The 27,088-nt window shown below is 40.4% G+C and overlaps 2 protein-coding genes across 2 annotated transcripts; both read right to left on the bottom strand.

The window, feature by feature from the left end:
• Positions 1 to 998: 998 nt before the first annotated feature.
• Positions 999 to 15,336, bottom strand: LOC120799136 (segment polarity protein dishevelled homolog DVL-3-like). Its single transcript, XM_040144068.1, has 15 exons — positions 15,176 to 15,336; positions 13,109 to 13,178; positions 10,138 to 10,253; positions 9,260 to 9,372; positions 8,482 to 8,617; positions 7,665 to 7,755; positions 7,477 to 7,546; positions 7,056 to 7,195; positions 6,476 to 6,552; positions 6,223 to 6,290; positions 5,970 to 6,119; positions 4,264 to 4,395; positions 3,584 to 3,751; positions 3,178 to 3,381; positions 999 to 1,727 (listed from the first exon to the last, which is right to left on the bottom strand). The coding sequence occupies exons 1-15, from the start codon at positions 15,334 to 15,336 to the stop codon at positions 1,369 to 1,371; spliced, it is 2,055 nt and encodes a 684-aa protein (XP_040000002.1). The 3' UTR covers positions 999 to 1,368.
• Positions 15,337 to 17,248: 1,912 nt separating this feature from the next.
• copb2 (COPI coat complex subunit beta 2) lies at positions 17,249 to 25,130 on the bottom strand. The gene is made up of 22 exons (XM_040144530.1): positions 24,965 to 25,130; positions 24,400 to 24,537; positions 24,189 to 24,275; positions 23,705 to 23,831; positions 23,430 to 23,578; positions 22,921 to 23,067; positions 22,674 to 22,773; positions 22,419 to 22,561; positions 21,921 to 22,120; positions 21,634 to 21,744; positions 21,430 to 21,518; positions 21,228 to 21,334; positions 20,872 to 21,015; positions 20,543 to 20,673; positions 20,183 to 20,390; positions 19,970 to 20,080; positions 19,598 to 19,812; positions 19,354 to 19,492; positions 19,048 to 19,185; positions 18,853 to 18,930; positions 18,490 to 18,645; positions 17,249 to 18,096 (listed from the first exon to the last, which is right to left on the bottom strand). Exons 1-22 carry the CDS (start codon positions 24,965 to 24,967, stop codon positions 18,001 to 18,003), a joined length of 2,817 nt encoding a protein of 938 aa, XP_040000464.1. The 5' UTR covers positions 24,968 to 25,130; the 3' UTR covers positions 17,249 to 18,000.
• Positions 25,131 to 27,088: the final 1,958 nt, after the last annotated feature.

The following is a 27,088-nucleotide window of genomic DNA, read 5'->3' as shown; positions in this document are numbered from 1 at the left end:
GTTGTGTGGGTGGCCTTGTTTTATTTTGTCTTGCAGAGTCCATCTGATTAAACTTTCAACTTTTTTGTTGTTGATTTAAATCGCCTCCATGCAGGAGTTCCCCCCCCCCTCTAAGCACAGGGAACATTTTGCATAGAGTCATTCAGTTCTGAGGCAAATGTACTCAGGCTGATGTCTCACACACCCACAGCCCACATACACACATCTGTGCGCCACATTGCCTAACCTTCACATTCCTGCTCCTGGACAGTCTGGAATCCACAGCTTTTAAATGCAAATATGACCTCAGGTACCGTGGAAAAAAAAAAAAAAAAAAAAGACTAGGTTGCAAAGTTCTGCCTCGCAAACACATGCACACATACTCAAATAAAAAACAACACAGAGCAGTAAAGTTAAGTCATAAAACTATATTTATAAATAAAAAGACATTTTTTTCCTTGATAAAAGAGTAGTGTGAAAGACATGGTAAGAAATTTTTTTTCCACTATACATTATCACAAGACAGAGTCTGAAAATGCTCTGATTAACAGATGAAAATGCAGTTGTGTGGTGTAAAAATGACTCTTGAAGCTGGATGCTCATGTTTAGCATTGGAAAATGAAACTAGTTGTGACCGACTACGTATATAATAAAACAAATGTATTTTTACAGTAAGAAGGACTGTGATTCTCTTGCACTACATACAAATTTTTCCATTTCTTTCTCTCTTAAGTCAAGCAAACATTTAAAAAGTCTGAATAAGGTTAACAGTTAGTTTTCATATCAGCTTTCTTCAGTTTTTTATTCTTGTTAGAGGTCAGGGAAATGGGAATTGAAAGAACGGAAAGAGGGAAGAGGCTTCTTTTCTCTCTCAGTTTTGACGTGGACAGGGGTGGGGGAGGACAGAGAATGTTAGATAAGGAAGGCAGAGAGGAGGGTAGAGCGAAGAGAAGAACAAATGAAAAACATCCATGTAGAAAAGCGCTGAGTCATCTTCCCCAGTTGTCCGTTTCCACTGCCTCCCTCCCTTTTCTCTCCCTCTCTCTCTCTCTCTCTCTCTCTCGCTTTTTGTCCTCACACAAACTACTCCCCACCAAGGAGCGGAAAATGAGAAAAGGCGCTTTGGTTCCATCTTGAGTGAGGGGGTTTCTTCACTGAAGAAAGTATGGCCACTACTACTAGGAAGAAAAGCACAAGAGAGGAGGAACATTTTCTGTCAGCATACACAGCAAGATTGGCTCCATTTATGCTTTTAGGAAAGTGGAATCACGGCCTTGGGTTACAGCTTTTGCAATCTTCCCTCCCTCCTGTCCTGTCATGCTGTCCTTCTCAGCCTTATAATGACATGAAAAATCCCAATCTGCTACTCTTATCAGCCTATAACCTGCATCACATCACATCAACAAAGAATTCTCCGGCGTTGCCCACTGCCATGCGCAGAGATTGGCGTGACGCAGTGAGCTCAGGGGGCACAGATGAAAGCTCTCTGCCTGGTGGGGCGCCAGGTGCAGCGGTAGACAGATGTGGGGGCTGTGGGGGCAGGCCAGGGGGGCCATAGACAAGGCCAGGCCCATAGGCTATTAGGTGGGAGTTGGCACTGCGGTGGCTGACAGAGCTACGGATGCTTCGCTCACTAGGGGGAGCCACTGAGCGCTCGCTTGGAGCTCGGTGGCTCCTGATATCAGATTCGCTGCCACTGCCGCCGGACTTCCGACCCTCGTTCTTGCTGCAGTTTGAACCACTGCTTCCTGTGGACAGAGTAGAAGAGTTATTATTGAAGTGTGACATACAAATAGGTTATTTTGTTTTAAATTAATTCTGGGTGACCTACACGAGCCACTCTCTCCCATCTGGGTGCCAGTGAAGTGACGCAGACAGTACTGACCCAGTTTGTGGGAGACTCTCAGGAGAGCTGCATGACTAATGCAGACATGGTCACAGAGAATTCACTGCCTTTCACAGGCCAAACAGCTCAGCCATTACCAGAGGCAATTACATGTTTTCATTTTATTACCGCAAACAGCTTGCTTGCTTTTACGGCAAGTTCTTCAGAATGATGAATTTAAAACCGTGACAGTTCATATGATTAAAAGGAACTCATTGTATTGCAATGGATGCTTTCACAGACAGATGTAAAGATATGTATCAGTTTAGTCTCTTCGCAATGTTAATCCAGCTTAGCACAAATATTTCAAGCAAGGGAATATTTATTTTCCATTAAAATTGATAGAACAAACCTTACCCAAACTGTATTATTCATATGTTGTATCTTGTTAACTTTTAAATTATTCACCAGTACATTCAAGTTTTGGCAGTGTGCAAACATAACATAAAGACAGGACATCTGATAGGTTGTGTGCAGCCAGGGGGCCCAGCTGTTGTTGGTCAGTAAATATCTCAATTGCATATGTAAACACCTCCTAAAACCACAATGTCTGATTTTCTGTTTCTACGCTTACAGCACACAAAATATAACATGAAAATCAGGCAGCTTTGGGGCTGTCGGAAGGAATATGTTTTACTCGGCAGAGCCAGGCTTTGCAGTTAGCTAATTTAAACATTCACTGAACATATAACTGTATAGAAAGTGTGGAGATAACAATTATATCGATATTCTCATCTGATACTGAGTAAGACAGCAAACAAAAGGAGCAAAGTGTCACTTCAACCAAAATCTTGTGACGTGAAAAGTGGTTGGTAGAGGGTTGTAGTTTGCTCCTTCACAAGAAATGCAACTGTAGCTAGCACGAAATAATGGTAGTTACACTGATTTTACCAATTTATCACTGCTTCGGTGTTACCCTTCTGTAAGCTCTGGTGATCAGCCAGAAGAAGCGTATTTTAAATAGGTTTTGGGAAAACTTTGGGTGTTTGCAACATAGTGCTTGTAGCATACAGACTGATAATGAAGAAAAGAAATATCACATTGTTTGAAAGGTTTCTATAGACATTTTGATTCTTTTTTCAACATGAAAACTTGTTACCACCATCTGTTATTTGTAAAACAGCAATTGAATAGCTGTTTGTATTGAATATCACTTAGGATAATATTATCTTTTATAATATTATCACTTTATAATATCGATGGTATTAAAATAGTTTCCCACCAACAAACTACTTCCCCTTCTCTGCTGATTGTTTTAATATAAAATACTGTACTTGTGAGGAATATATACAATATATTCAATGTGCACTCACCACTGTGTTGGCTTCCTGCACTGCCAGCGCCTGGTCCACCGTGAAAGGGCTGTGGCAGGTCATAAGGGTGAGGGATGGGGAACTGGTAGGGCAGGGTCATGGGCCAGGGGGCTGCTCCGGGGTGGGGCAGAGGGGGCAGAGTGTCCTGATCTGAGGCACCTCCACTGGAACCATCATGGTCATGGAGAGACAGGTGGGTCATGTCTGAGGGAGAAAAAGAGGAAGAAAAACTGATGTAGGATTCGACAATAGCAACCCACATCTAGAAATCTTTCGTCCTCCTTTACAACAGTCCACTATATAGATGTGGCAGGAAATACAACTGTGCCATCAAACTTTATAGTTACTTTTACTGCTGACACTCCAAGACGATCTTAGCTAATCAAAGATTTCAGTGTGCACTTACTGCCACAGAGGTCTCCGAAGACGTAGTAGCACTGTTCAGAGAAGGTGATCTTGTTGACTGTGTGTCGGATGTAGCCGGCCTTCAGCAGGTTGCTGGCATATTTACGGGCCTCACGGCGATCCGAGAAGCCTTCCACATGATGGAAGAGCCAGTCCACCACATCAGAACCTGCCGACACAAAGACACACACATTTTAGGGGCTAATATGTGAATCCTGCAGTGTTGGTTATCGTATTCCACGCCTTCTCCTTGACCATTTTATTACATATCATAGCATCTAAGATGATTATTTGAATAATCTTTATTTAGATTTAACATTTATTAGTTTGGCAGATGATTTTAACGTTCAGAGTACCGTTTGAAAATACCTATAAAAAGCACAGGAAATAAAACCGCTTTGATGTGCAACTATGATCAATTAAACCAGGGGATCTGCTGACATTTAAAGAGCATACAGCATTCGTGGATTATTAGGCTAGCTGTCATTAAACTGTTGTAATGAAAACTGCTTATGGAGTTGTTTGATTAAGGCAAACAAAGAGGCTTGTCCTCACTTTTGACCCATCTGTGACAGAACCAATCTACAAACTGAACTGGGCAAATATCAAAAGAGTTGGGCATACATACTGATGAAGAAAATAACAAATGCTAGACCATGCCCTCTGCTTTGACAGGCGTACCGATAAAGGCGTTTGCGATGGTTATCTTGAGCCACATCCTGTCCCGCACCTCCAGACCTGACTCTGGGCAGGCCATGGCTTTAGCAACTGTTGCCATGTCACTGTGGATGGAGAGGTGGAAGTCATCGAATCCTGGAGAAGTACATGTACAAGTTAACACGGGAGCTGAACCACATCCTCCTGTCAGAGTTGAAATATTCAAGTCCGATCAGTCTCAAATCTAAGATATTTACCATTGAACCTGTTTTGAGGACAAAGATTTTAATCCCTCACAAGTATAAAAACTGTTGGGTCGCATACTGTTTTTTCTTCCTAAACGTTTAAATGAAAGAACAGCTGAGTACTGTTATCTGGAATACTACAAAAATGTTGGTCTGTTTTGGAATTTGCCACAAATAATATTTGGTTTCCTGTGGTCTGGACTGTAATTTGACCCCTGTTCTGTCTTGACACTGAATCACACGAGATCAAACTTGATCTTTGTTTACACTGGACTACAAATGAGCTGGTCTTGATAACACCCCAACATTAGGCTAATCATTATGAATTAAATGTCTTCCCTGCAACACTTTTGAATCTTACATATCACGTAACTAAGGTTTATTGCATTCCAAGAACAGAAATTTTGATAAAGTGATGTAATTTACTTTTTGGTGTTCCCACTCCCCCTCACCCTGCCTCATCTACCTCCACTTCAAACTGTGATTCCTTTATTTTCCAGAATGCCTTGTGGCTATAATAATAAAACAATAAAAAAGGTGGTGAACATCTTCTGTTGGGAGTATTGTACAAGTGACAGTTTGAAACTGGATATTACTTTTACAGCTTTCAATAACTTGTTACCAAGCAGGGGAAGGCAGCTGTACATTAACAATACTCAAACCCCTTTGCAAAACGCAACCTTTCATGTGGCTCTATTGAATTATGTACTGCTTTTTTTTTTTTTTTTTTTAAAAAGGGGCCCACACCAACCCTGAACTCTGCCACTGATATTTCAGATAGCAGATTCTCTTCTCCTTTTAACTCCACTGTAGCTGGTATTGAAATATATCCTGGTAACAATATAGTTGGCCAGCTATCCATAGCATAGGTGTACCAGCAAAACCCTCTCTTTTTTATTTTCTTTTAAATGTTGAAATGAATTGGATTTTTAAAAGAAATTTGATCAAGTGGAATTTATGTTTTATCAGGAAGGGAAAACCCCCAAAAATTTGGAAAAAAAAAACATCACTGTCCTTCCAAAGATTACAGGGAGGATGAAAGTTGTGAGTTAAGAGCTTAGTTTTGACAAGAGTTACTGAGCAGATGGAAGCTGTGAGGCTGAGCACAGTAAAAGCTGGAACAGAGAGAAGTCGCAGGAATGCAGCGAAAGGGCAGGGCCACAATTAACACAGAGATTTACTGACACGCCAGAGGAAGATGGTGATATTACTGCATTTTTGGAGGTCGGAGGGTGGGGGTTCAAAAGGGTTGATTTGAATGTTCAAAAAAGTGAAATCCTGACATATCAAACAATACTGCAGGACTTTTATGTCTCATATCAAAAAAAAAAAAAAAAAAAGTACAAAGAAGTACATTGCAAATTCAAAGAAGGGGTAGCATGTGAGCAAATAAAGACAAAATGAAAAGTGAACGGAAAATGTTTTGAATAAAAGTGTCTTGATAACAAGTCACAACATGTAGCCACAGGGAGTGATGCAACTCACGTTCAGTCTCAGGGATAGAGCTGCTGATGGAGGAGCTGGTGGAGGTGACGGTGCTCATGGAAGGGCTCATGCCATATGGGGGGTAAACCCCAGTCATGGCCGCCGTGTGGGACACCCACGCAGCTGGGTCAATGGGCCGGATTGGCTCGCCTGTTCAATGACAGGTAGGGAAGGCAGTTGGAGTTGTTGATCTTATCCAACCCAGAGGAACAACATACCAAATCAGAACAAGGAAGATGAAACAAACACTCACTCCTTGGCAGAGCAAAGCAGCTCCGAGGGTTCGGGTCCCAGCACTTAGCCACAGTCAGCGTAATGGGGCTGGTAATAAACACAGAGACAAAGATTACGCACGGACAGTTAACACTAATCTAAAAAACACAGAAAAACCTCAGCTTCATCTTTACTAGAATTCCGTTATGTTCTTATGTTGCACCTCTGTTTTATGGAATAATATTCATATTTATTAAAGAAAATGCATGTTTGTATTAATGTGTGCTGCTTACCCTGGCTTGTGTACAATGTCCCTTAGCACTCGCACTGCATCATCATTGCTCATGTTCTCAAAGTTGATGTCGTTTACCTGCAGGAATAAAAATTAAAGAAAAAAAATATTAAAATCTTTCAGGCTGCATACATAAGATTGACAAAAATATGAGAAAAATCTGCTTCTCAAATTATGACAATAAAGGACAGACATGATACTCCATTGTGTCCTATATAAAAGAGGTATAAAATTTTGGAAATGTAAATAAGCAGGGAAAAGAGAAATGTTGTGTAATGACACTGCTAAATGCATTTGTGGCACTGATACATATGAACTTATGGAAAAAAAAAAAAACCTTTGATTGTTCTCACATTACTAAGTCCTTTCCACTTCACTGCAGTTGCTGGCACTAAACGCAAACACAATATGCAGACACACACACACACACACACACACACACACACACACACACACACACACACACACACACTTTCCTGGTCCTAGTCCCAGGCAAGCACCCACACACATTTTTCATCCTTTGTGTGTGTCCCTGTCTCTCTCTCGCTTTCCCTGTCTTAAACACACATACAGACACACACCTGCAACAGCATGTCCCCAGGCTCTATGCGTCCATCTGCAGCCACAGCTCCTCCCTTCATGATAGAGCCGATGTAGATTCCTCCATCTCCCCTCTCATTACTCTGACCCACAATACTGATGCCCAAGAAGTTGTACTTCTCTGTGAGGTGGAGACGAACAGACAATGTGTATTCAAGACTGAAGCAAAGCGAAGCAGTAGTGAAGTAAGTAAAGACAGAGAAGATGATCACGACCTGCATCAATATGGAACAAATTGTTTATGTTTGTGTACTTTCCTGTCATGTGGAGGGAGTTTTTTGAACTTTGGCTCAGTGTGTGACTACATAAGGAGGCATTATAAGGGAAAAACAACACAGACTATTTATTCCAACAAATTTAATTGCATTCTATGTGCAATTTTCAAATTGCTAAGTCACTTACCCATGTTGAGAGTGACAGTGATGATGTTCAGAGACATGGTGGAATCTGTGATGCTGCTGAATGATGAGGACTGGAGAATGAAAATGAAGAATGATAAGAAGTGGGAGGGAAAAAAGTCACAAACTGAAGCAAACATTTTGATAAAGTAGTCTGCAGTCCTGTGCTTCCAAGTGTGTGTATGATCTTACCCTGTCCATATTGGAGGCCTTAGGTTTCCGTCGGCGACGGCGGTGTCGTCTCATTAGACGAGAGGAGCTTTGTTCAGTTGAGCTGCTGAACCTGAATATAAGTAGAGCCAAAATATTAAACATTTTGAAAATAATGCACAAATGCTGGAATATGAGCTAATGACCAAATACTTCATATGTGATTATTTAAATAATAAATTATACCATATAAATTCAGTCATCAGACAAACATTTCTGCCTAAATCAAGCTTAAAAATCAGGACAGATCATAATGTAACTAAAAATACCTGGACAGAAACGTAATCAGATTGTCCCCATGTAACTTGTCTAAATGTCAAATGTAAACCTCTTTGTACCGTACCACTGTTTCCATAATAAAAGTGATGCTTTCCAGGAGTCAGGACCAGCTTAAACTGTTTGTAAAACAGCATCCAGCTTACTTTGTTTAGAAGTTATGACCTGACTGACAAAGCATCAGTTGACGCCAGTATCTAGAAATTTTGTTGATGTAAAAATCTGTTTCTCTCTGCGGTGGATAGAAATTCATATACTGATGAAACTTTGGTCGAGATCAATAAGAGCTGCAAAACAGGAAAAAACATCCTGGAAGATGCCTGAAGACTGAGATAAGCTGTGGTTCTAAAGTGGATTGCAAATATTTCTAAGACTCATGAAGTAGTACCTGGGGGTGACCATAAAAACCACAGACTATAGTAATCTCTGCCAAAACCCATCATCTGTAATTCCAGATGCATTCCTCACGCCTAATGCCTTTTCTCACTGGGAGATGCACTTATGAGCGAGCCAAACGTCTGACCTGCTGGTTGCGTCATCATCTTCTGAATCAAAGCAGGAAGTGGATTCCAACTCGCTGCTCATGAAGGACGAACAGCTGTCGTACTCTGCAGCTCCGCGTCCCATTGCCCGTGATGAGTAGCCATTCTGCCTCCCACCTGCAGCAGGATAGCATTGTGATCAGGATGTACACGAAACGTGAAAATGAAGCTGTTGTAGTCAAAAAGATAAAAACTCTGACAAAGGAGAAGAAAACTGTATCCACAAATCAGACCACTACAACCAAGAGACAAATTTAGGTCAGTTTGTTTGTCAGGGGTCAGGAGTCTTCTCTCCTTATCATGCTATCTAAATTTATCACAGTCAACAGTTTGCAAAAATATCTTCAAACCAAGCTAGGATCTTCACACCATAGCACAAATTTTAAAACCAATCCCACAACTGTCTTAGCACACTCATACATACATTTTGATGACTGTAAAGCACATACATGTTATTCTGATTATGCAACAATGTTGCTTTTCTCCAACATCCTACTAGGGCTACTCAGATGTTATCAAACCTCTGCACAAGCCTAACATGCTTACATGTTCATAGAAACTGAAACCACAGGGTCAGCTTTTAAGTTGTGCCATTTTGGGTGACTGGTGACAAGGCAAACGTCTCCATGTATGGAAAATACTCGAGTTTTACCCAACAGATAAATTACTTTGGTGAATTGTGAAAATTCTGCAAATAAAACTGATACATAAAGTACAATGAGAAAAACAAAAACACTACGTGACAGACAGTCTTCTGACCGTGGTCGTTAGTGTGCTTCCGTCTTGGCCTCTCCCTCTCTCTCCTTTGCGACACCATGGAGCCGGTCTCTGTGTCATTGTCCAAACTGTCCCGACCGCTTGCTGCTTTCCCACTTCAGGCAGAGAGGGAGCAAAGGAGAAAGAGTGGGTGTTAAAAAGAGACAGAATTACACTGTATAATTATCAGGCCAGTCAAGTTCATTTAAAAGCCAGTTAAACAAAGGTTCATTCTAAGTGCTTCTTGTTATAATCACATCACAAACTGTGTTGAGTGTAAAGCCTTCTCTGGCTCAGTGCAGTTGAAACTACAGTCTCTAGTTGAACATTTGGCAGGAATTGCAGTTATTGTGTTGGTTGACTTATTTCAGTGTGGTGAGCATTTCTGTTCTATTACTATCATGTGTCTTTTGCAAATTCTACACTGCTTTACTTACAGATGATCCACATTACACTTAGGAATGTAAAAACTGGCCCGACTGTACTATGTACCTTTTAATAAATATATTAAAGAACTGAAAATCTGGTAACAGGAAGCATGAGCAAGAAAAATCTGCGCTCTGCATTACTAACTCAGAAGTCTGATGTATTTCCAGAATGGAGATGACTTAATAATAAATGGGTGGAAGATTTTTTTTTTTCCCTCCTGAGCAGTCACAGGGTGTCATACTTTCTCTATTCAATTTTCTGTTTCCTGTCTTACTGTGGTTATCTGGAAACACAGAAGGACTCATTCAAGACAAATACACAGAGCCAAACAAAAAGTACTCACAACTCTCTCTATTAAACACCCAGAGTGAAATATTACATGAAATCTTTCTCTTGCACACTAAAAAAACAAAAAAAACAATACACAACAATTTGTCCCTGAATATACTGACTGATATGAAGGTGGTCTTGAGTCTCCAATGCCCCCGGTCCTCTCTAAAGGGGGCGTCGGCTCTAAACTATCTGCAACTGATCCTGCATCTGTGTGGGCTCCGTCTCCAGAGACCAACTGTCAAGACAGAGAGCAGGGTCAGTCAGAGCGATGAGACTCAGAGGGAAGAATACACAGAAAGACACACAACAAGTGGGCAACAGACCCACTTCAGAGCACAACTTTTTTACACTAAACCATATTCAAGGGCTGGATGGTATATCTTGCTGTACGGTCACTGCCTACAGGCTTATTAGCATTTATAGATGGTAAGTAAACCATGGCTACAAAATAAAAAACAATACAGAAAAAATAAATAAGTTCCCAAAAACCTCTTTGGTTAGGGACTACAGTGTCTCTTCAAATATAAAAATGAATTTGTCTTTCACTAATTTCCTGCTGAAAGAGCAAAGCTGTCTAGAGGCAGCTGTGGATTGAAAACAAATAGAGAAAGAAAACGCCTGTGTCAAGACTTGTGGTTTGTCTACCTGACAGTGTTGCCTAGGTTACCAAAGTGTGGGAAAAAGTGGGTTTCAATGGACCATGACCGAGCTTTCAGGGGAAAGCTTTCACCGGTACATTTTATCTTTAGTATATTCAGCTGTTTACATTTCCATCTTTTTTCACTTTTAACACATTCCAGTGAGCATTGGTTCTGCTTTTTTTTGTTTTGTTTTTTTACATTATGCTGTGGATCTGGAGTTCTGCAGCATCTTGGATGTTGTACATATTAGAAATGAAGCACTTACTTGATTTGCATTCAAACAACAAGTTTAAAAGCTAAGATCAGATCAGTATGAAACTATCTCCACCATTAGCAGTCTACGCTAAAATTTTCTAGCGGTTGAGGTCATAGCTGAGCTATTAATGAGTGTTATTTAAAAACATTTCAATAAGTATATACTGTGTCTGTTGTGTCATAGGATAGAAATATAGCTGCTTGTACTAGAGTCTTGTTCAGTTAGATTTTTTACGAAGCAGGCACAGGCTGTTCATGTTCACATTTTGTTTCTAGAATCACATTTCATATTATCACCACCACATCCATCAAGTTAATCAAACACTGTATAATATCTCCATAGTGTTCAGCTGTACCATTCATTAGGGCTAATGAAATAACATTAATTTTTCATTACCAATTAATCATTTGGACTGTAAAAAGTCAGAAAATTGTTAAAATTGCCCATTACAATTTTGCATAATACAGGGTGATGTTTTTAAAATGTATTCTTTTTGTCCTCCCAAAAGTCCAAAGTACAAATATGTTCAGATTACTAGGCTGCATGTCAAGGAGAAGCAGTAAATCTCCACTTCTGAGAAGCTACAGCCATGAAATATTTGGCATTTTTGCGTTTCTACTGACTCTAACTAATGAAATGAAAGTTTGGCAAGGGAAAAAGGTTGTATATCCACTAACAAAAGAAAAAACAGCAGTTTAACTATATTGCAAGGATATCAAATTGAATCACCTGTAGAGAAAAAGTAATACGAGCAAATGGTTGTGTTAGTATAGACAGATAAGAGAGTAATTGTTGTATTAATGAGCCTTACTACTCATTTCTGTTTAACCCTTTTATCTCATTTATACCTACATACAATATTTGTAATGTTACATTTGCAGTTTACAGGGAGTCTGCTTTGGTGTGCAGACCTAACAGGAGGAAATTTTATTTTTACAGCAGGACAGTTGAGGTGCAGTAAGATAAGGTGTAAGAAAATAATTTGATAGACAAAATCAGTTTGTCAGTTAAGTACAACAGACTCAGGGTGCTGGCCTGTTACGATGTGGTGTGATGATAGTGACCCAGGCTCTTTGACCCCAGAGAACAATCAATCAGGCCATTGAAACAACACATGAAAGGTGGAGACAAACAAATTGACACACTGCAACAGAAATAACATTTCACTTTACATGGAACATTTCAACAACCCCCAAGAGATAACAAACATATTCATTCGTGCGCGCACACACACACACACACACACACACACACACACACACACACACACACACACACACACACACACACACACACACACACACACACAGAGAGAGAGAGAGAGGAATTGGCTTTGAACCACAGCAAACCAAACCTCCAAACAGTCTAATGAAAATGACCACACCAAAGGGACACACTGGGACGAGCACGCTGGATTATACACTCAAACATCTAGAGATAACACTGTGTTGATTACTCTCAAATAAAATCTATAATTATAACCACACTATGTGAAATTAACCAAATGCATCAGCCTTTCACATTGAGACACAGAACACACTCTCTCTCAACTTTATTCTCTCCTTCCTGTGAGATTCAATCTTCTCATTAGATGACATGAAGTGAGGCTCTTTGTTATTGGGTATTTTCCTCCTGTCCTGTGATTTCATTTTCTCTTAATCCAATTTCAATGTCGAGAAGAGAGGTATGGAGACTGTGCACCGACACCAGATGTCTCTTGCGTTTTGGAGACAAGAGAATTATTGCTCAGAGCCTCTAAATGAGATACTACATGCAAGTACATGTATGTATGTATGTATGTATGTATGTATGTATGTATGTATGTATGTATGTATGTGGTGTATGTAGTGACTAGCATATAAAATTACTTAAAAACCACTGCGGCTCATATTCTCAAAGTTTTTAAAAACAAAGGCGCACAAAAAAAAAAAGAGCACGGTACATGCATGTGTGTGTTGGTCCTAGGATCATTATGTGATAATGATATTATCACGCAGATGCATAGGGCCTCTCCCTAGAGCTGGAGAATGGTTGTGGTCATTGGCCGACAGATGGGAATCGTTGTTATACATGCACAAACACAGTTGGCACACAGCCACTTAACCACACAAATATAGTGAACATAGACAAGCGCACAACAACGAACAAATAAACAAGCCAGAGAAATTACTCCAGGATGTATGTTGAACCTACCCATGACACCACACGTCCATTAAAACAGGGCAGCTTAGCGTTGTCGTCAGATATTTCCTCCTTTACCACCCTGTAAAGAGAACAAAGCTTTGTCTCAGTAAACCTTTACCAACAAAAAAGCACTCTCAGGGCAATAAAACATGAGGCTGCATTTAGACGCATTGGAGATTGGCACTAGTCCCATCAGCCAGGACAGACACTGACAACTGGGACAACCAATGCTGATTTAATAGTGCACTTGCTACACTACTGTTACACTGCCAGCCAACAAGATATAGTGCCTTAACAAAGTACCTATAAATAATGTCAGTACTGATTATTGTGTAATGACAGCAGATCGACAATCCAAATTTATGCCCCAAAACTTTTCTGCAGAGATAAAACTTCCCCTTGATACTTTTTGGTTGATATATGCACAATTGCTAGATGGTAAAATGTAACTGAGTTGAAGAAAAAACACATTTAAAGGAACCCAAGAAAGGTTAAGAGAAACAACCCTGCATGCTGCCCTGTATTACAATCTAAGTGAATGTAGATTAGGAACCAGTGAAATTTGGCGTGCTTAACATGTAAATTATGTCAATTGAGATTTTACAGTTATACACATTAACACCCATTGGCAAGGTTCAACCAAACCCTGGAATAGCGGGGGGAAAGCCAACATCACTGCGTGTCAGAGGCTATCAGCACAGACATGGAAAACAATTTAGAAGAAGACAACTTGTTCAGGCATTATATATGAGAAATTCTTAGTGTCTGTCAATACTTCAAAGGGTGCTAAAAAGGAAAGCTTCTGGGTCCAAAATTAACATCAGGCAGGCATGTAAAGATTTCCTGGGTAAACATGGTTCCGCCCATATGATTTTAACCAAGTGAACCGAATGATTTTTCAGCCAACTTTTCTAGTCGATCAATCTACGATGGACTGCTTGCTTGCAAGGGTGACATGTCAGATGATATCTCACTAACACTTTGTCACACACTTCAGAGGACAAATCAGGCATACATTTAGCAAGCGCCTCCGACTACTGGTCACGAAAGGATTAGTTGTGCCTCTCAGAAAAGAAGGAATAGCGATGGTCAGTGAAACTTTCTTTGAGGGTCTCGGTAAACACGGGCTCTAGTCTCTATTCCAGTCTGAGAGGTTTCTCAATCTATACCAACACAGGTTGGAGTAAAGGTTTCAGTAGTTTACTTACAAAATATATATCCACTCTTCACAACATGAAAAGTTCTACCTTTCAAAACATTTCTTTCCCACTTGCAAATGTTCAGAAGTTGTTGCCCCACCCTAGTTTGGGTTTAGCCAAAAACAACTTCGGAAACCTGGCTGACCTGTTAAAAATTAAAAAAAAAAAAAAAAAAAACAAACAACAAAAAAACATTTCCCTCTTTTTACTCCGCAGAAGGCACTATCTGGAGGAACATAAAACGTCTACTTTTCCACCCATGTTTTAACACAAAAGGACATGCTCATAAAGCTGCCACGGTGATGAACTGGGCATTCCTGTGTCCAACTCTGCATTCCTCGGGCTAACAGACAACAACAGCAGGGTCCTGGTGGACTCACTGACTGAAACTGGCCGTTTACACTCTTACATTAGCCTGTTAGCAGAAACGTTCAATACATTGGCCGGTCACTGACACTAGTAACGTCAGTAACTGGTTATTATCAGTTTTGTCAACTACCTCTGTTCCCACTTTATCTAAATGAGGTCCCCCCAGGACTTTCTCTCATGTTCATGAAACTGACAAATACCAAATTTGGTCAGACAAAGTCAGGGCACACAAGACGCATATGCTAGCCACACAAGCAATGTAAACAAACGGGGTCGGGACACTGAACAGACCTGCTAACGCTGCGAGCTCGTCGCTAGCAGCTAACAAAGGAACTGCAATGCAAGTAGCTAGCGAATGCTCGGCAGCCAGGTAACGTTAAAACAGATGACAGACCAGCTGGATGAGGTAACAACTAAGTTAATGTTAATCTAGCTTCACTAACGTAGAGAAAACCCAGGACTGTTGTTCTGACTTCATGTTAAACACAATAAACCCTGTAACAGTTACCCGAAGTCATCGTCCATAGATTTGAAGAAGAATTTGTAATTTGGTTTCTTGAGGACATTTTTGAAGTCTGCCAGAGTGACTTTGTCCGCCGGCACAGACAGTTTCACCAGATACGGTGTCTCCTGGTCGTCGAGGTGGTAGATAATTTTGGTCTCCCCCATCTCGGACTGCGGCTAAGGCGAGGCAGGCAGGGGGCATCAAGCCGAGGGCCTGGCAGGCTCCCTCTCGGGCCCCGACTCCCCGTGACGCTTGCGGCGGCAGTGCCGTGGTCCTCCCGGCTCTCCCTGGCTGACCGACTCGCTGAGTAGCCCTGGTTCTCTCTTTTCTACGCCAGCTCGCTAACGTTACGCCTGCCTTTCTTCACAAAAAGCACCTTGCTCCTCCACAAAGCGTCCTAACACCGTCCGAGGATCGAATCGCGTCAGTTTCCCTTTGTACTAAACTTAACACAGGCCGCGGAAAGCTTAAAAATAACTAAAAAAAAAAACAGTTTGAAAACGCAGGGAAGATAAACAATCTCAGGAGGCTCGGTTTTCTCTTCTCGCTAGCTGCCAGGCTCGGTACTTTGTTGCACACGAAACTGCACAAAAATCGTCCAAGCCTGTCTCGGAGGGGCGCCACCCACAGGAGAGGAGGAGAGCGACAGCTTTACCCGTGTAATTTTCCTGCTGCAGTCCATAAAGTCAACGGAGGCGGCCATACAGGCAAGGGCATTAGGCCCCTGCAGCGAGAGGGGCCTGCCACATTGGGGATGTAAGATTATATGATGTATGATTAACTAGCAGGATATACATAAGGTCATAGATAGTGTACTCGATATTAAGATTCCATTTAGGTTTGATGAACTATACCTTGGCCAATTACCTGCAAACATGACTTTAGTAAGGCACAAATATTTGTTTAAAAATAATTTTGGCTGCAAGTCAGAAAACTATAACAAGAACGTGGTTACAGCCTGAACCGCCTATATTACAAGACTTTATGAAAATTATGAAGGATATTTATGTAATGGAGAAATTTACCCTTTCTTTAAAGCTGCAAATAAGCAGGTTTCAGTCATACTGGGTAAAAACAATACAATGCATCAGTGCCATTCAACCCGAGATCTGAGAGCTCTGGAAGTGGAATGGAGGATGAGGAGTTCAGTGTTTTAAACTGGTGCCAGTCTAGGCAGTGCTTTAAAAACAAACAGAAGAATCTTAAAATCTGCTCTGTATTTCACTACTAACCAGTGAAGAGAGGCCAGTACAGGGGAGATGTGCTCTCTCTTGTTGGTACAAGTGAGAAGTCTCGCTGCTACATTTTGAACCAGCTGCAGGAGAGATATGGCTGACAGACTGATTTAATGCAGAGAGAATAGTTGAGGCAAGTGGAAATAAAAGCATGAACTATGATCTTCGAATCATACCTTTGAAAGGAATGATTTTAATTTTGCAAGCAATCTAAGATGGAAAAAGCTAGTGCTGGCTTCGGAGTTAATTTATCAAATTGTAAACCAGAATCAAAGATAACACCGAGATTTCTTGCATGGGAGTTAAGATTCAATGGCAGAGACCCAAGAGTTTTGATTGTGGTTGAAGAGTATTCTGTAGGACCAGAGATAAGGACCGCAGTTTTTTTCTGGTTTGGCTATAGGAAACTTAACATCCAGGATTTTATGTCCTCAGTGCAATTCAGAAGAGAGTTAAAACTTCTTAGATCACAGGTTTCAGCAGTAGGTACAGCTGGGTGTCACCTGTGTAACAATGGTAGGAGATCTTATATTTTCTAAAAACAAACCCCAAACGATGCATATATAAGGAAAATAAAATATGGCTTAATATGGAACCTTGTGGTACTCCATAAGAGATGGGTGGAGAGGAAGAGGACACTATCAATTTTAACACAGGCTGATCGGTCTTGGGGGTAGGAGGCAAACCACTGAAGGTCCTGCCCCTGACTGCCTGACATGCTAAAAGTGGTGCAAGAGTACGGAGTATTCAGGTTCGGTGTTCTCAGCATTTTATCAGTGTTGAAACTTAGATTTATTTCATAAAACAGCATCATAGCTGTAACAGACAAGCAAAATGTAAATGTCCTCAAGCATTTTAAGTAGCACAATAAAACCATGAACCTTAAAGGCCCTGCACACACTTGGTACACTCAAAAAGGTGTTTTCTCTTAATATGTCTGATTACGCCTTTTCTCAGGATTGTGTGGAAGAGTACAGACTATGCTCATTCACTCTTTTAGTTTTCTTGCACCTGTTGGGCAGACCATCACCATTTTTATTAGTACATGGATTTTCCTATCGTAGTGCCGCCCAGCCTGAGCTGTTCAAAACATTCACATTTTATCACCTTCTGCTCTGGAATGTTTTAAATTTTTTCTGGGGATAATTGTAAAACTTTGATATGAAACTGTAGTATCAGTCTGGTTTAACCTTAAGTACGAAACACTCGTAAGTCAAATGTGAATATGTACATCAACCGCAGTTTATTGGACTAAATTAATTTTGATTTGCCATTACAGACAACACAAAGCGGAGAGTAAATATAACATATCACTCAATTGAGAGTTACTGAAAGTTTCTCAAACAATCAATACATGGTGTAAAAATGCAGAATCAGAAATAGACATGATCTGTCTACTTTTCTTCTGAGAATAAAACAGTAATGATATCATCATTAGCTACTTAAATCCTGACACTGCGGTAGGTGGACACGCCAATATAATATCTTTACATACAAATACAAAAAAAGGGGGGGAGGGGGGGTTTGGTCTCTTTCTCTTTTTTTTTTTAAATAAGCTCTGATGAGTGCTGGGGAGCAGAGTGGTAGCACTTCTCAATCATCTAGGAAGTCATCGTCGAGGTTAACGTCTGTGGTATCGATGTCATCCAGCTCCATGTTGTCCAGGTCTACTTCCAGCTCATCCAGCGACTACGTATGGACACACACAAAGGACAATAATTACTGTCTTAAATGTCCCAATTATTTAATTTTATGTCAAAAACTTTTAATTGTACATGTTATATAAATTGTGGTTTAGGACTTCAGGAATGACATCAAGACTCAAATGCCAAATCAGTTACCTTAATGTTAATCAAAAATCACAAGATTGACAAAAAAATGTTAGGTCACTCAAACAACCGAAATAAACATTCATATCCAAAAATCACATTTAAAGTACAATAAGAGTCATTTAAAAAAAAAAAAAAAAAAAAAAAAAAAAATCAAAGCGAAATCTAAACTTAAAATGTTTACTGTTGATTTAATCAGATTTTTTACAACTACTACTACTAATTATTAGGTAATCAAAAGATAAAAACCTACCTTATCCTTTTGTGAAAACGCTGGGATTTCTTCCTCCTCCTTTTCGTCCACTGCTGTAGGAGCAGCAGGCTCAGGTTGTGAAGGCGTCACAGGTTCCGCTTCTGCTGCAGTAACAGGGGCTGGTGCCACTGACATCGACTCCTCATTATCCTGCGTCTGCGGAACAGAATCAGTCACATATCAAGAGTTTGCATTTCTTCCTATAGATTTTATTGAACCTTTTGTAAAATTATGTATTCTAACTGATTGTGGGTTGTCAAGAGGGTGTACAATGCTTGTGAGACACCACTGGCTGCAAATGATATGTAATCAGTATACTGTTAGTGAAAAGTCAACAGAAAATGTTGGATACTGTAGACAAACCTTTGAAACGAGGGGAATGAAGGTTCCATTGGGCTCGTATCCTTGAGCCTCCTCAAGAATATTCCTATCTTCATTGGGCTGAAAAACATTTTAGTTTGTTAAAATATGAGAGAGGGGATTGAGAAACAGTGATAGAAATATTGTTTGCACACAACACAACACCTTATTTGTCACTTCTAAAGTCATACAACTCACTGTGACAAGGGGATAATCTGTGGCAGGCCTGGAGGTGCCCAAGCAGGTCTCTCTCAAATAATACTCAGCTGCAAAGGCTTCTTTCAGCCCGGGGAACAGGTTCTCATACTCTGTAGGGTCTGCTAGGGATTCCGCCGCCTGAAATGAAAATTTAGTACAATGTGTCACGGTCAAGAAAAATATGCAGAAATCCAAACTCCGTCTAGATAGATGCTGATTGTTTTTCTTAATCTTAGCTTTAAGAAAAACAATTCTTTGCTGTAGCAATATTATTTCTAAAACTATAATCTAAACAAGAGAACTGACCTTCTGGTTGACCTTAGCCAGGTTCTCTCTCCACAATTTGACCACACGGGACACCTGGCTGGGCAGGTAGGTGCGAGCCAGGAAGGCAGCTTCAGGTAGTCGGTTAGTCCTGATCAGAAGCTCCAAACACTGATCCAGTCTGTGGAGAGAAGACAATATGAGGAACAGTTAACAGTCATATTCACTGTGATCAAGACATATCTTTTCCCTAATTTGTCCACAGTCTCACACATTTTATACTCACTTCCCCTGCAGGAAGTAGGTCATGAAGGCCACGTTGTTCTTTCCGTCCCTCTCTGCCCCCTCAGCCAGTTTGCCCACCATGGTGGCGTTACCAGAGGCTGTGGCAAGGAGGAGCAGGCCACCGTAATCCTGGGCGTGGTGCAGGCACTCCTGGGCCAGGCCAAATTGGCACTTGCTGATAGCCAGTTCTGCTAGCTGCTTCCACTTCTGCTCCGACTGCAAGAAAAAGGACAAATATTAGAAATGTACTTGACATAGAACCTCACGAGTGATGACATGAAATGAAAACAATGGACAAACCCTTTGAGAGGCTTTGTGAATTGTCTGCCAGTGCTTTTAGAATGGTGAAAAGAGCCAGCTAGTATGCTCTTACCTCTGCCTCCACAGCCAGCTGATAGGCGATCTTCAACTCTCCCAGCTGCAAGGCAAGCTCAAACCTGTGCTCCGGGTCTGTAGACACAGCCAGTGCCTGCTGCTTGAAACCCTGAAAAGATAAAGAATATTATCATTACCGTTACATATTGTCAGTTAGAATATCATCGACGGTGTCGCTGCATGAGCTCATTTTAAAATTCTGTTTCCTAACCTGTTTCTCCAGGAAATGGGCCACCCTGGTTCGTTGCTCTTTAGGAATTGTGGGTAACACCTTGTCAGCCATTCCAAAATCTCTCCTCATTACAGCAGTCTGGTACTCCAGAACGGAGACCAGCAGGGAGTAAGTGACAATGTTGAGCTCCTTGTCTCCCAGGTACAAACGGTCATCTTTGGGTATATAACCCAGTAGGTACATGGTCCTGCAAGGAGAGAAGTCAGCAGGTGTTAAAATTGCAGCATCCTGCACAGCAATCGAAACAACCTTTAGAGGATAGTGGGTATTTTTGAGACTTTGCATGCAACTGTCAAGATTTTAAATTCAAATTCATGCCAAAACTCCATGTATTCTTACCTGTCCAGATGAGCAATAGTGACAATCTCTCCTCCAACATAGTAGTTTAGTCTGTTCACAGAGCTTGTGTAGATGAAGCAGTCTCCTACCCAGAGTCCAGTCTTCACAATCTCCTGGATCTCTCCCTGGACCTGGACGGAGACAACAAGGACATGAAGGTTATAAAGGTAAGTACAGAAAGCAAAGTGAAGAAAGCACTCCTCTTTCTAAATATAGAGCACCAAGTCTAGGCTATGCTGTGCTAGACCACAGAGTATTTTTAGCATCAAGAGTAGTGAAAAATACACTCCTAACAAGGGATGTTTATGCATCCACATGCACACACTCACCTCAAAGGCATCTTCAATGCCATCCTCTGTCACTCCCTCATTGTTCTCTTGGGAGGCAGCTACTTTATCTGCCAGGTAACGCAGAATGAAGAAGGACTCCTCTGTTGCAATGCAGACCAGTTCACCGGAGTCTGACCAGAAGATCTGGGCAAATGATGAACAAGAAGAAAAGAGGCGAGTAGTGAAAATGACAATCCAACAAAGAAAGTAAGTTACTAATAAATGATTGACACACAATGCTATTAAGAAACAGGTTAAAGAAACAAAACAAAAATTGTCAAGTTTATTTAACTGGACACAAAAATTCAAAATGTGCAGAACAGAAGACCTGGAAACGAAAAGTAAGCCTGTCTTACGTGTTTGGGCTGGATCTCAATGCGGCGGATCAGTTCTGTGTTCTCCCAGTCATAAAATGCCAGGCCATTCACTGACCTCACCCCAAGCAAAAAGCCTCCATAGATCCCTGCAGTAACAAAAGGAACACATCGAGTGAGGAAAACAGTGAAAACGATCCACTTCCAAAACCACAATCCAAATATACTTCAGTGTTCACATTACCTTCAGCTCCAAAGTCAGGCTTGAAAGATTTCTTTTCTTTGAAATTTTTGAAGATTTTGACAATACTGTTGCTTTCTCTGATGGCATATCTGTAATTTAACAAAAAAAAAAAGTGTTGCAGTTAGCTCTCAACACAGTACAGAGCTAAAGAGCAGGGAAGTATCTCACCAATATTAAATCTCTCTTTTCAAACTGCACACTTACTCAGAGGAGTCATGTGCCCAGACAAACTCCTGCGCTGAACCAAAGCTCTTGTTCCTCAAAGCCATGGCAGTGTAGATGATATACTCTCCATCTCCACACACTACAACGAACCTGGTGCACACAAAAGCTCACATATGAATGACTGAGCTCCTTAGAAAGAGATCTTATTAATTAATAATCTGGCTATCGATGACAAACATTGTGGCGCTCTTGTCTGCTTGTTTCTGGAAAAAAAATAAAAATAAAATCATAGCAAACCACAGGGCCTGGAGTGAGTGCATGCGTACCTTCCATTAGGGTTATGCTGAATGGTTTGGGGGTAAATCTCACAGCTGCCCATGTCTTTGACAGCCAGTGGTAGCCTTTCACCATCCTTGATTTCGGCATCACCCATGGCCTTCAGGTTAGCCTGCTGTATTTCACTGTGTTTGGCCCAGATGATTTTGCCATTAGTGTCCATAGACATGGCTGGCTCCTCACGACCCACCTACAAAGCAGATTGTGAAAAGAGCAAAAAGATGGTAAGAGAAAGAAAACAGATTTTAGTTTCAGATATTTGATTATATGTACTTGGTTTTTGTATGCTTTTTTTTTTTTTTTGATGATGTACCTCATCAATCCCTAAATGTATTTTCCCCTGTATTTAGAATTTTGCATGTGAAAACAAATATGCAAACTTCAAAAGTTTAACTAGATTTGGCGTTATTTAATCTGGGCTAGACACTTTCATATTGAGAGTTTATTTACAATCAAAAAGATTTTACAAGAGTTGCTCTTCTGCTCACCTTGATAATTATGCTGCCTTCATCGTAGCCTAGCGCCACATTGTTGGAGCCCCTGAGGCCACACACACACCAAACTCTCTCCATGCCGTAGTTCAGTGTACTCTCCAGACGGTAAGTGCTTGAGTGCCAGATACGCACCGTACCTACAGAGTTAGGAGGTAACAATATGTAAAGCAAAGATCAGTGAGGTCATGAGAGAGATGCAGTGTGGCGATGTTTGTGTGCAGAGTGGGTACAAGTAGGATTCCTCCTCACCATCCTCTGATCCAGTGATGATGATGGGCAGCTCTGGGTGGAAGCTGACACAGGAGACATTCTGGGCGTGGCCCTCCAGAGTTTGAACACAGGTCTTGTTCTACATAACACAGAGGAAGACAGCAGAAACATTTATATGAAAACACAACACTTAAGTTCCATGTTCCGTGTTCTGTAACTTAGTCTGACCTTTCTGTGAAAGAAATGAATGAAAAGCAGCAGAGGAGTATCATAACATTTTTCTGACCTGGTAATCCCAGATCTTGACTTGGCGGTCATCAGCCCCTGAGATGAGGTAGGGCTTGTCTCCTCCACTGTAGTAGTCAATACAATTGACTCCTTTCTCATGGCCCTCCAAAGTGAAATTGGGAGACGAAGAGCCAAGCTGCCAAACCTTAAACAACCCGGTGGACATGACAGAGAATCACTGAATGTACCTCAGAGATCTTTAATTGTATATGTATAGTTTTTGAAGAAGTTGCAGTACTGCACTAGGGTCTGGCTGTACCCAACTATTCACCCAATATCTCAGAGATCTTTAACTGTATATGTATAGTCTTTGAAGAAGTTGCAGTACTGCACTAGGGTCTGGCTGTCCCCAACTATTCACCCAATACCTCAGAGATCTTTAATTATATATGTATAGTTTTTGAAGAAGTTGCAGTACTGCACTAGGGTCTGGCTGTCCCCAACTATTCACCCAATGAAAAGATAAAATCAGCAGTATTAGAATTAACAACAGCAAGCGGTTCCTACCTTAATCGTCCTGTCCAGGGAGGCACTAGCAAACTGATTATTATCCTTGGGGTTGATGACAATCTGCATAACATAGTGAGTGTGACCTTCAAACACCTGGCTGCACGACCACTTCTTCTCCCAGTCCCATAGCTTGATCAACATGTCATCTACAGAGACAGGCATTCATGCATTAGTGAATAACTATATATGCATTTGACAATATTGATATAAAGTAACGCTGCAGGAAAGTTCAGTACACCACCAAATATGAAATCACAAGTTTACTAGCGCACCACTGCTGGTGAGGATGTAGGGTTGGGTCGGATGGACAGCGATGCAACGAATGTAGTCAGAGTGGGCCTCAAACATGTGGACCCGCTCCAAGGTGTTGTAGTTGAAGACACGGATCTGCATGTCATCCTATGTAGGGAGGAAAAAGCGTATCAATATTAGCTGAATATCCCCAGTTCATTAAGTTAATAAATACAAGAATACATAAAAGATCAAAAAACAGTATAAAATTAGTAGCTGGTATATTTTATTTGAGTCTAACACAATGAGAAAAATATATAGCAAGATAATTAGACGTCAAGCCGAAATGCAAACACTGATGTCACACCAAGATTTTACTGCACATACCCACACAAGACTTAAACCACACCAAATCAAACAAATTCAAACTCATACTGTCTTTATACTGCTGGTTTGCAAAACTATTGGTGCTATAGTTGACTTCTGTCAGAGTTGTGAAGACACAAATAAATGAATGTAACTCACCGCTCCTGTGATGACCCAGTTCTTCCTTGCCACAAACTTAGAGGCTCTGACAGGGAGGTCACACACTTCAAAAGTCTTGACAAGAGTCTGGAAAAAAAGAACATTACTGACTAGGTTAAGACTTGCAAGCATTGTCTGCTTTTATGCTTTTGTCAACTCCATCTTTGACTATGCAATCAGTCAGATATTACCTAGTGTAAGGTGATCATACCTGTGTTTCATGGTTCCACACACAGACGCTGCCGTTGTACAGACTGGCCAGCATCCATGGCTCAGTTGGGTGAAGGTCCACACTCTTCACTCGGTCAGACCTGGCTGTCAGCCTCCGCTTAATGTCCAGCCTCAGAGGCTGAAAAGACAGAGGACATCAGTGTATTTTCCTACGTTGTTCAAACTCTCATTTTGAGTGGCTTTACCTAGGTATTTAATGATTTGGTAAAAGAAAAAAAAAAGTAGCGTCAACGTAGCGCATGCTAATATTGAGCCTAATATATTTTCTGTGCATCTAATAATCCTTTAATTTTATATCCAACAATGAGTCATTCGGCAACCGACTAAAAACAAATGTCGGGACATATAGAGCTTGCAAACACCAAAGGTTATAAATATTAATGGCCATTAGCTGCAAGCTAACTCAAGCTAGTTAGCCGCTAAGCTATTTACAAGGATGCATTGTAATTGACAATGTTTTACAGTCCTTTTTAGAATAAACCAGGAGAATCAGATGACATGTACGGAAAAAAACATACTTGGAAGGTATTTTAAACGTCTCTTACCATGTTTTATCCCTGTTTTGTCGCAATAAGATTAGATAAATGTTTTGCAGTTGGGGTCCAAATGTTGCGATTTCAGTGAACAGGGCACTGGATACTGACGTGGAACTTCCTGAAACAAAATCTCGCGTGAGTAATGGTCGGCAAGTGCTGACGTGACACGAAAGTCGGTCAGCTCAGTCTCAGAAATGACTGCTTTTCATCGCCAGGCCTTCTTGTCATGGTCTCTCATCTACAAACACAATTTTTCACCTAATAACTATTTTATATGGAGTAATAAGGACATTTTATAGAAAAAGAAATCTCTCTTTATTGTTATATTAATATTGGTTTCACAATAATTTTGTACTGGTACGTCAGTTATTTAATTGGACTTCTCTTTACTTATGAAGAGTTTCTGTCACAATACTCAGTATGCTGTTTAAATCTCAGCCAAGGGTTAATGTCCAACTATTGCCCTTGTTATCTCCAACATAATCTTCCATAGTCAAAATTTGTTTTTCCAGTTATTCTGGTAAAAATCACAGATCTATTAAAGCTCTGTTCCAAATAGATATTACTACATTTCCATATTTGACTTCATATTAGTATTAATTTGTAGACGATATAGTATGGAAGAAGGCCTGTCTTAAACATAATTGATACATAATTCCCAATAAAGTGTAGGAAACTTCTTTTACTCATTCATTAATTTTATATTATAATGGTAAAATTCCATATTCATACATTTAAATGTGCAGGTAAGAAACCATGGTTTATTGCCTTTAGCAAAGAGTTCAAGCAACATATTTCTTCAATTCAATAATCTTTAAAACAAAAAGCAGTTAAAACTGTAACAGTTTGTACTGTGTTAAAAAAAAATTTATAAATAGATCTTTATCTCCCCTAGGTTTAAACTATAGCGAAAAAAGTTGACTTTTTAATTATGTGTACACCGTTGTATATGTTAGGTAATTGTAAGATGTTTTTGTTTAAAAAAATTGCTGCAGCAGTCTCTGAGCTGCCACAGTGACAAAAGAAAATCAGCTCAATTTGTTGTTAATTATCCATGGTTGTATGAAAAGCTGAGATGCCATAGAAAAAGAAATTTTCAGATCACCAATTTGCTCTGTTTTGTACTTGTCTGAGATTTTTTTTTTTTAAATGTTGGTGAGATGCCAATTACAGCACATCATGAGATTCTGCTTTTTACTTTTTCGCATCATAGCAACTTATGACATTTTCTTCACTACACTTACAAAAACTTTAAGAAAATATATCAAACATACAAATCAGGTACAGACATAAACAAACAACATATAAAGAGGTGGGGATGCGGTTTAACTGACAGGCAAGCCGATGTAATAATCCTGTGTGCAGTTTTATAATGTATAGCTTCCATTTTTAAACCAAGTAAACAAACAATTGGTTATGCTTCGATGTCAAGAACATATTCAAGTTGTTTAAAAACATCAGCCCAAAGTCTCTTTACCATTGGACAATGCCACAACAGCAACATCAGGATACCCTCCACATCACAACCAAACCAGCATAAGCTAGATACTCGGAGAATCAGTTCTCTTCAATATGCACGGTATAATGTAGGCCCTGTCTATTATTTTTATTTGCAAAACTTTATATCCAACGTAACTGGATAGCTTCGTAGCATTGTGAACTGCTGGGTCCCAAGAGATGAGTACACCCCTGTCACGTTCCCACTGTGTTTTTGTTTAAGAGTTACAGTAAGCAGAGGCAAGGCACAACAGGAAGGCCGTCTTGCAACAGGAAAATTTTTGCTATAACACAGTCCCGGGTATTGGCACCCCTGAATTTTAAGTCCATAATGTAGAATATATTCAATATCTATCAGCTTCAGGCTGATCTGGAGCAATCTAGAGTGCTGGTTTCAGCCCGCACCATTTGCTGCACACTAAAAGTAGTTTGGTAGCACAAAACGCAAAATGTTTGCAAAAACGTTCATAGATAAACCACAGTCCTTCTGGGATAATGTTCTATTGACAGATTAAACCAGTAGCGCTCTTTGGGAATGCACCTATTTATAGGTGACGAAATGAAGCCCATAAGGAAAAGACACCTTACCTACAGTAAAACATGGTGGAGGTTCTATCATGCCATGGGGCTCCTTTG

Source organism: Xiphias gladius, chromosome 14 (genome assembly GCF_016859285.1).
Source record: "Xiphias gladius isolate SHS-SW01 ecotype Sanya breed wild chromosome 14, ASM1685928v1, whole genome shotgun sequence".
Lineage (NCBI taxonomy): Eukaryota > Metazoa > Chordata > Actinopteri > Istiophoriformes > Xiphiidae > Xiphias > Xiphias gladius.
This window is presented reverse-complemented; position numbering and strand designations above follow the sequence as displayed.

Bases quoted from the DNA above. Each gene is read 5' to 3' on its own strand.
- LOC120799136 (XM_040144068.1), bottom strand. From the start codon at position 15,336: ATGGGGGAGACCAAAATTATCTACCACCTCGACGACCAGGAGACACCG. The intron at 7,547-7,664 runs GTAAGATCATAC...TTCATTCTCCAG, and splicing joins AGGCCTCCAATATGGACAGG to TCCTCATCATTCAGCAGCAT. The intron at 6,120-6,222 runs GTGAGTGTTTGT...GTCATTGAACAG, and splicing joins CTGCTTTGCTCTGCCAAGGA to GCGAGCCAATCCGGCCCATT.
- copb2 (XM_040144530.1), bottom strand. The intron at 21,016-21,227 runs GTAAGACAGGCT...TCATTTGCCCAG, and splicing joins TTGAGATCCAGCCCAAACAC to ATCTTCTGGTCAGACTCCGG. The intron at 18,097-18,489 runs GTAGGTTTTTAT...GTCCATACGTAG, and splicing joins CGTTTTCACAAAAGGATAAG to TCGCTGGATGAGCTGGAAGT.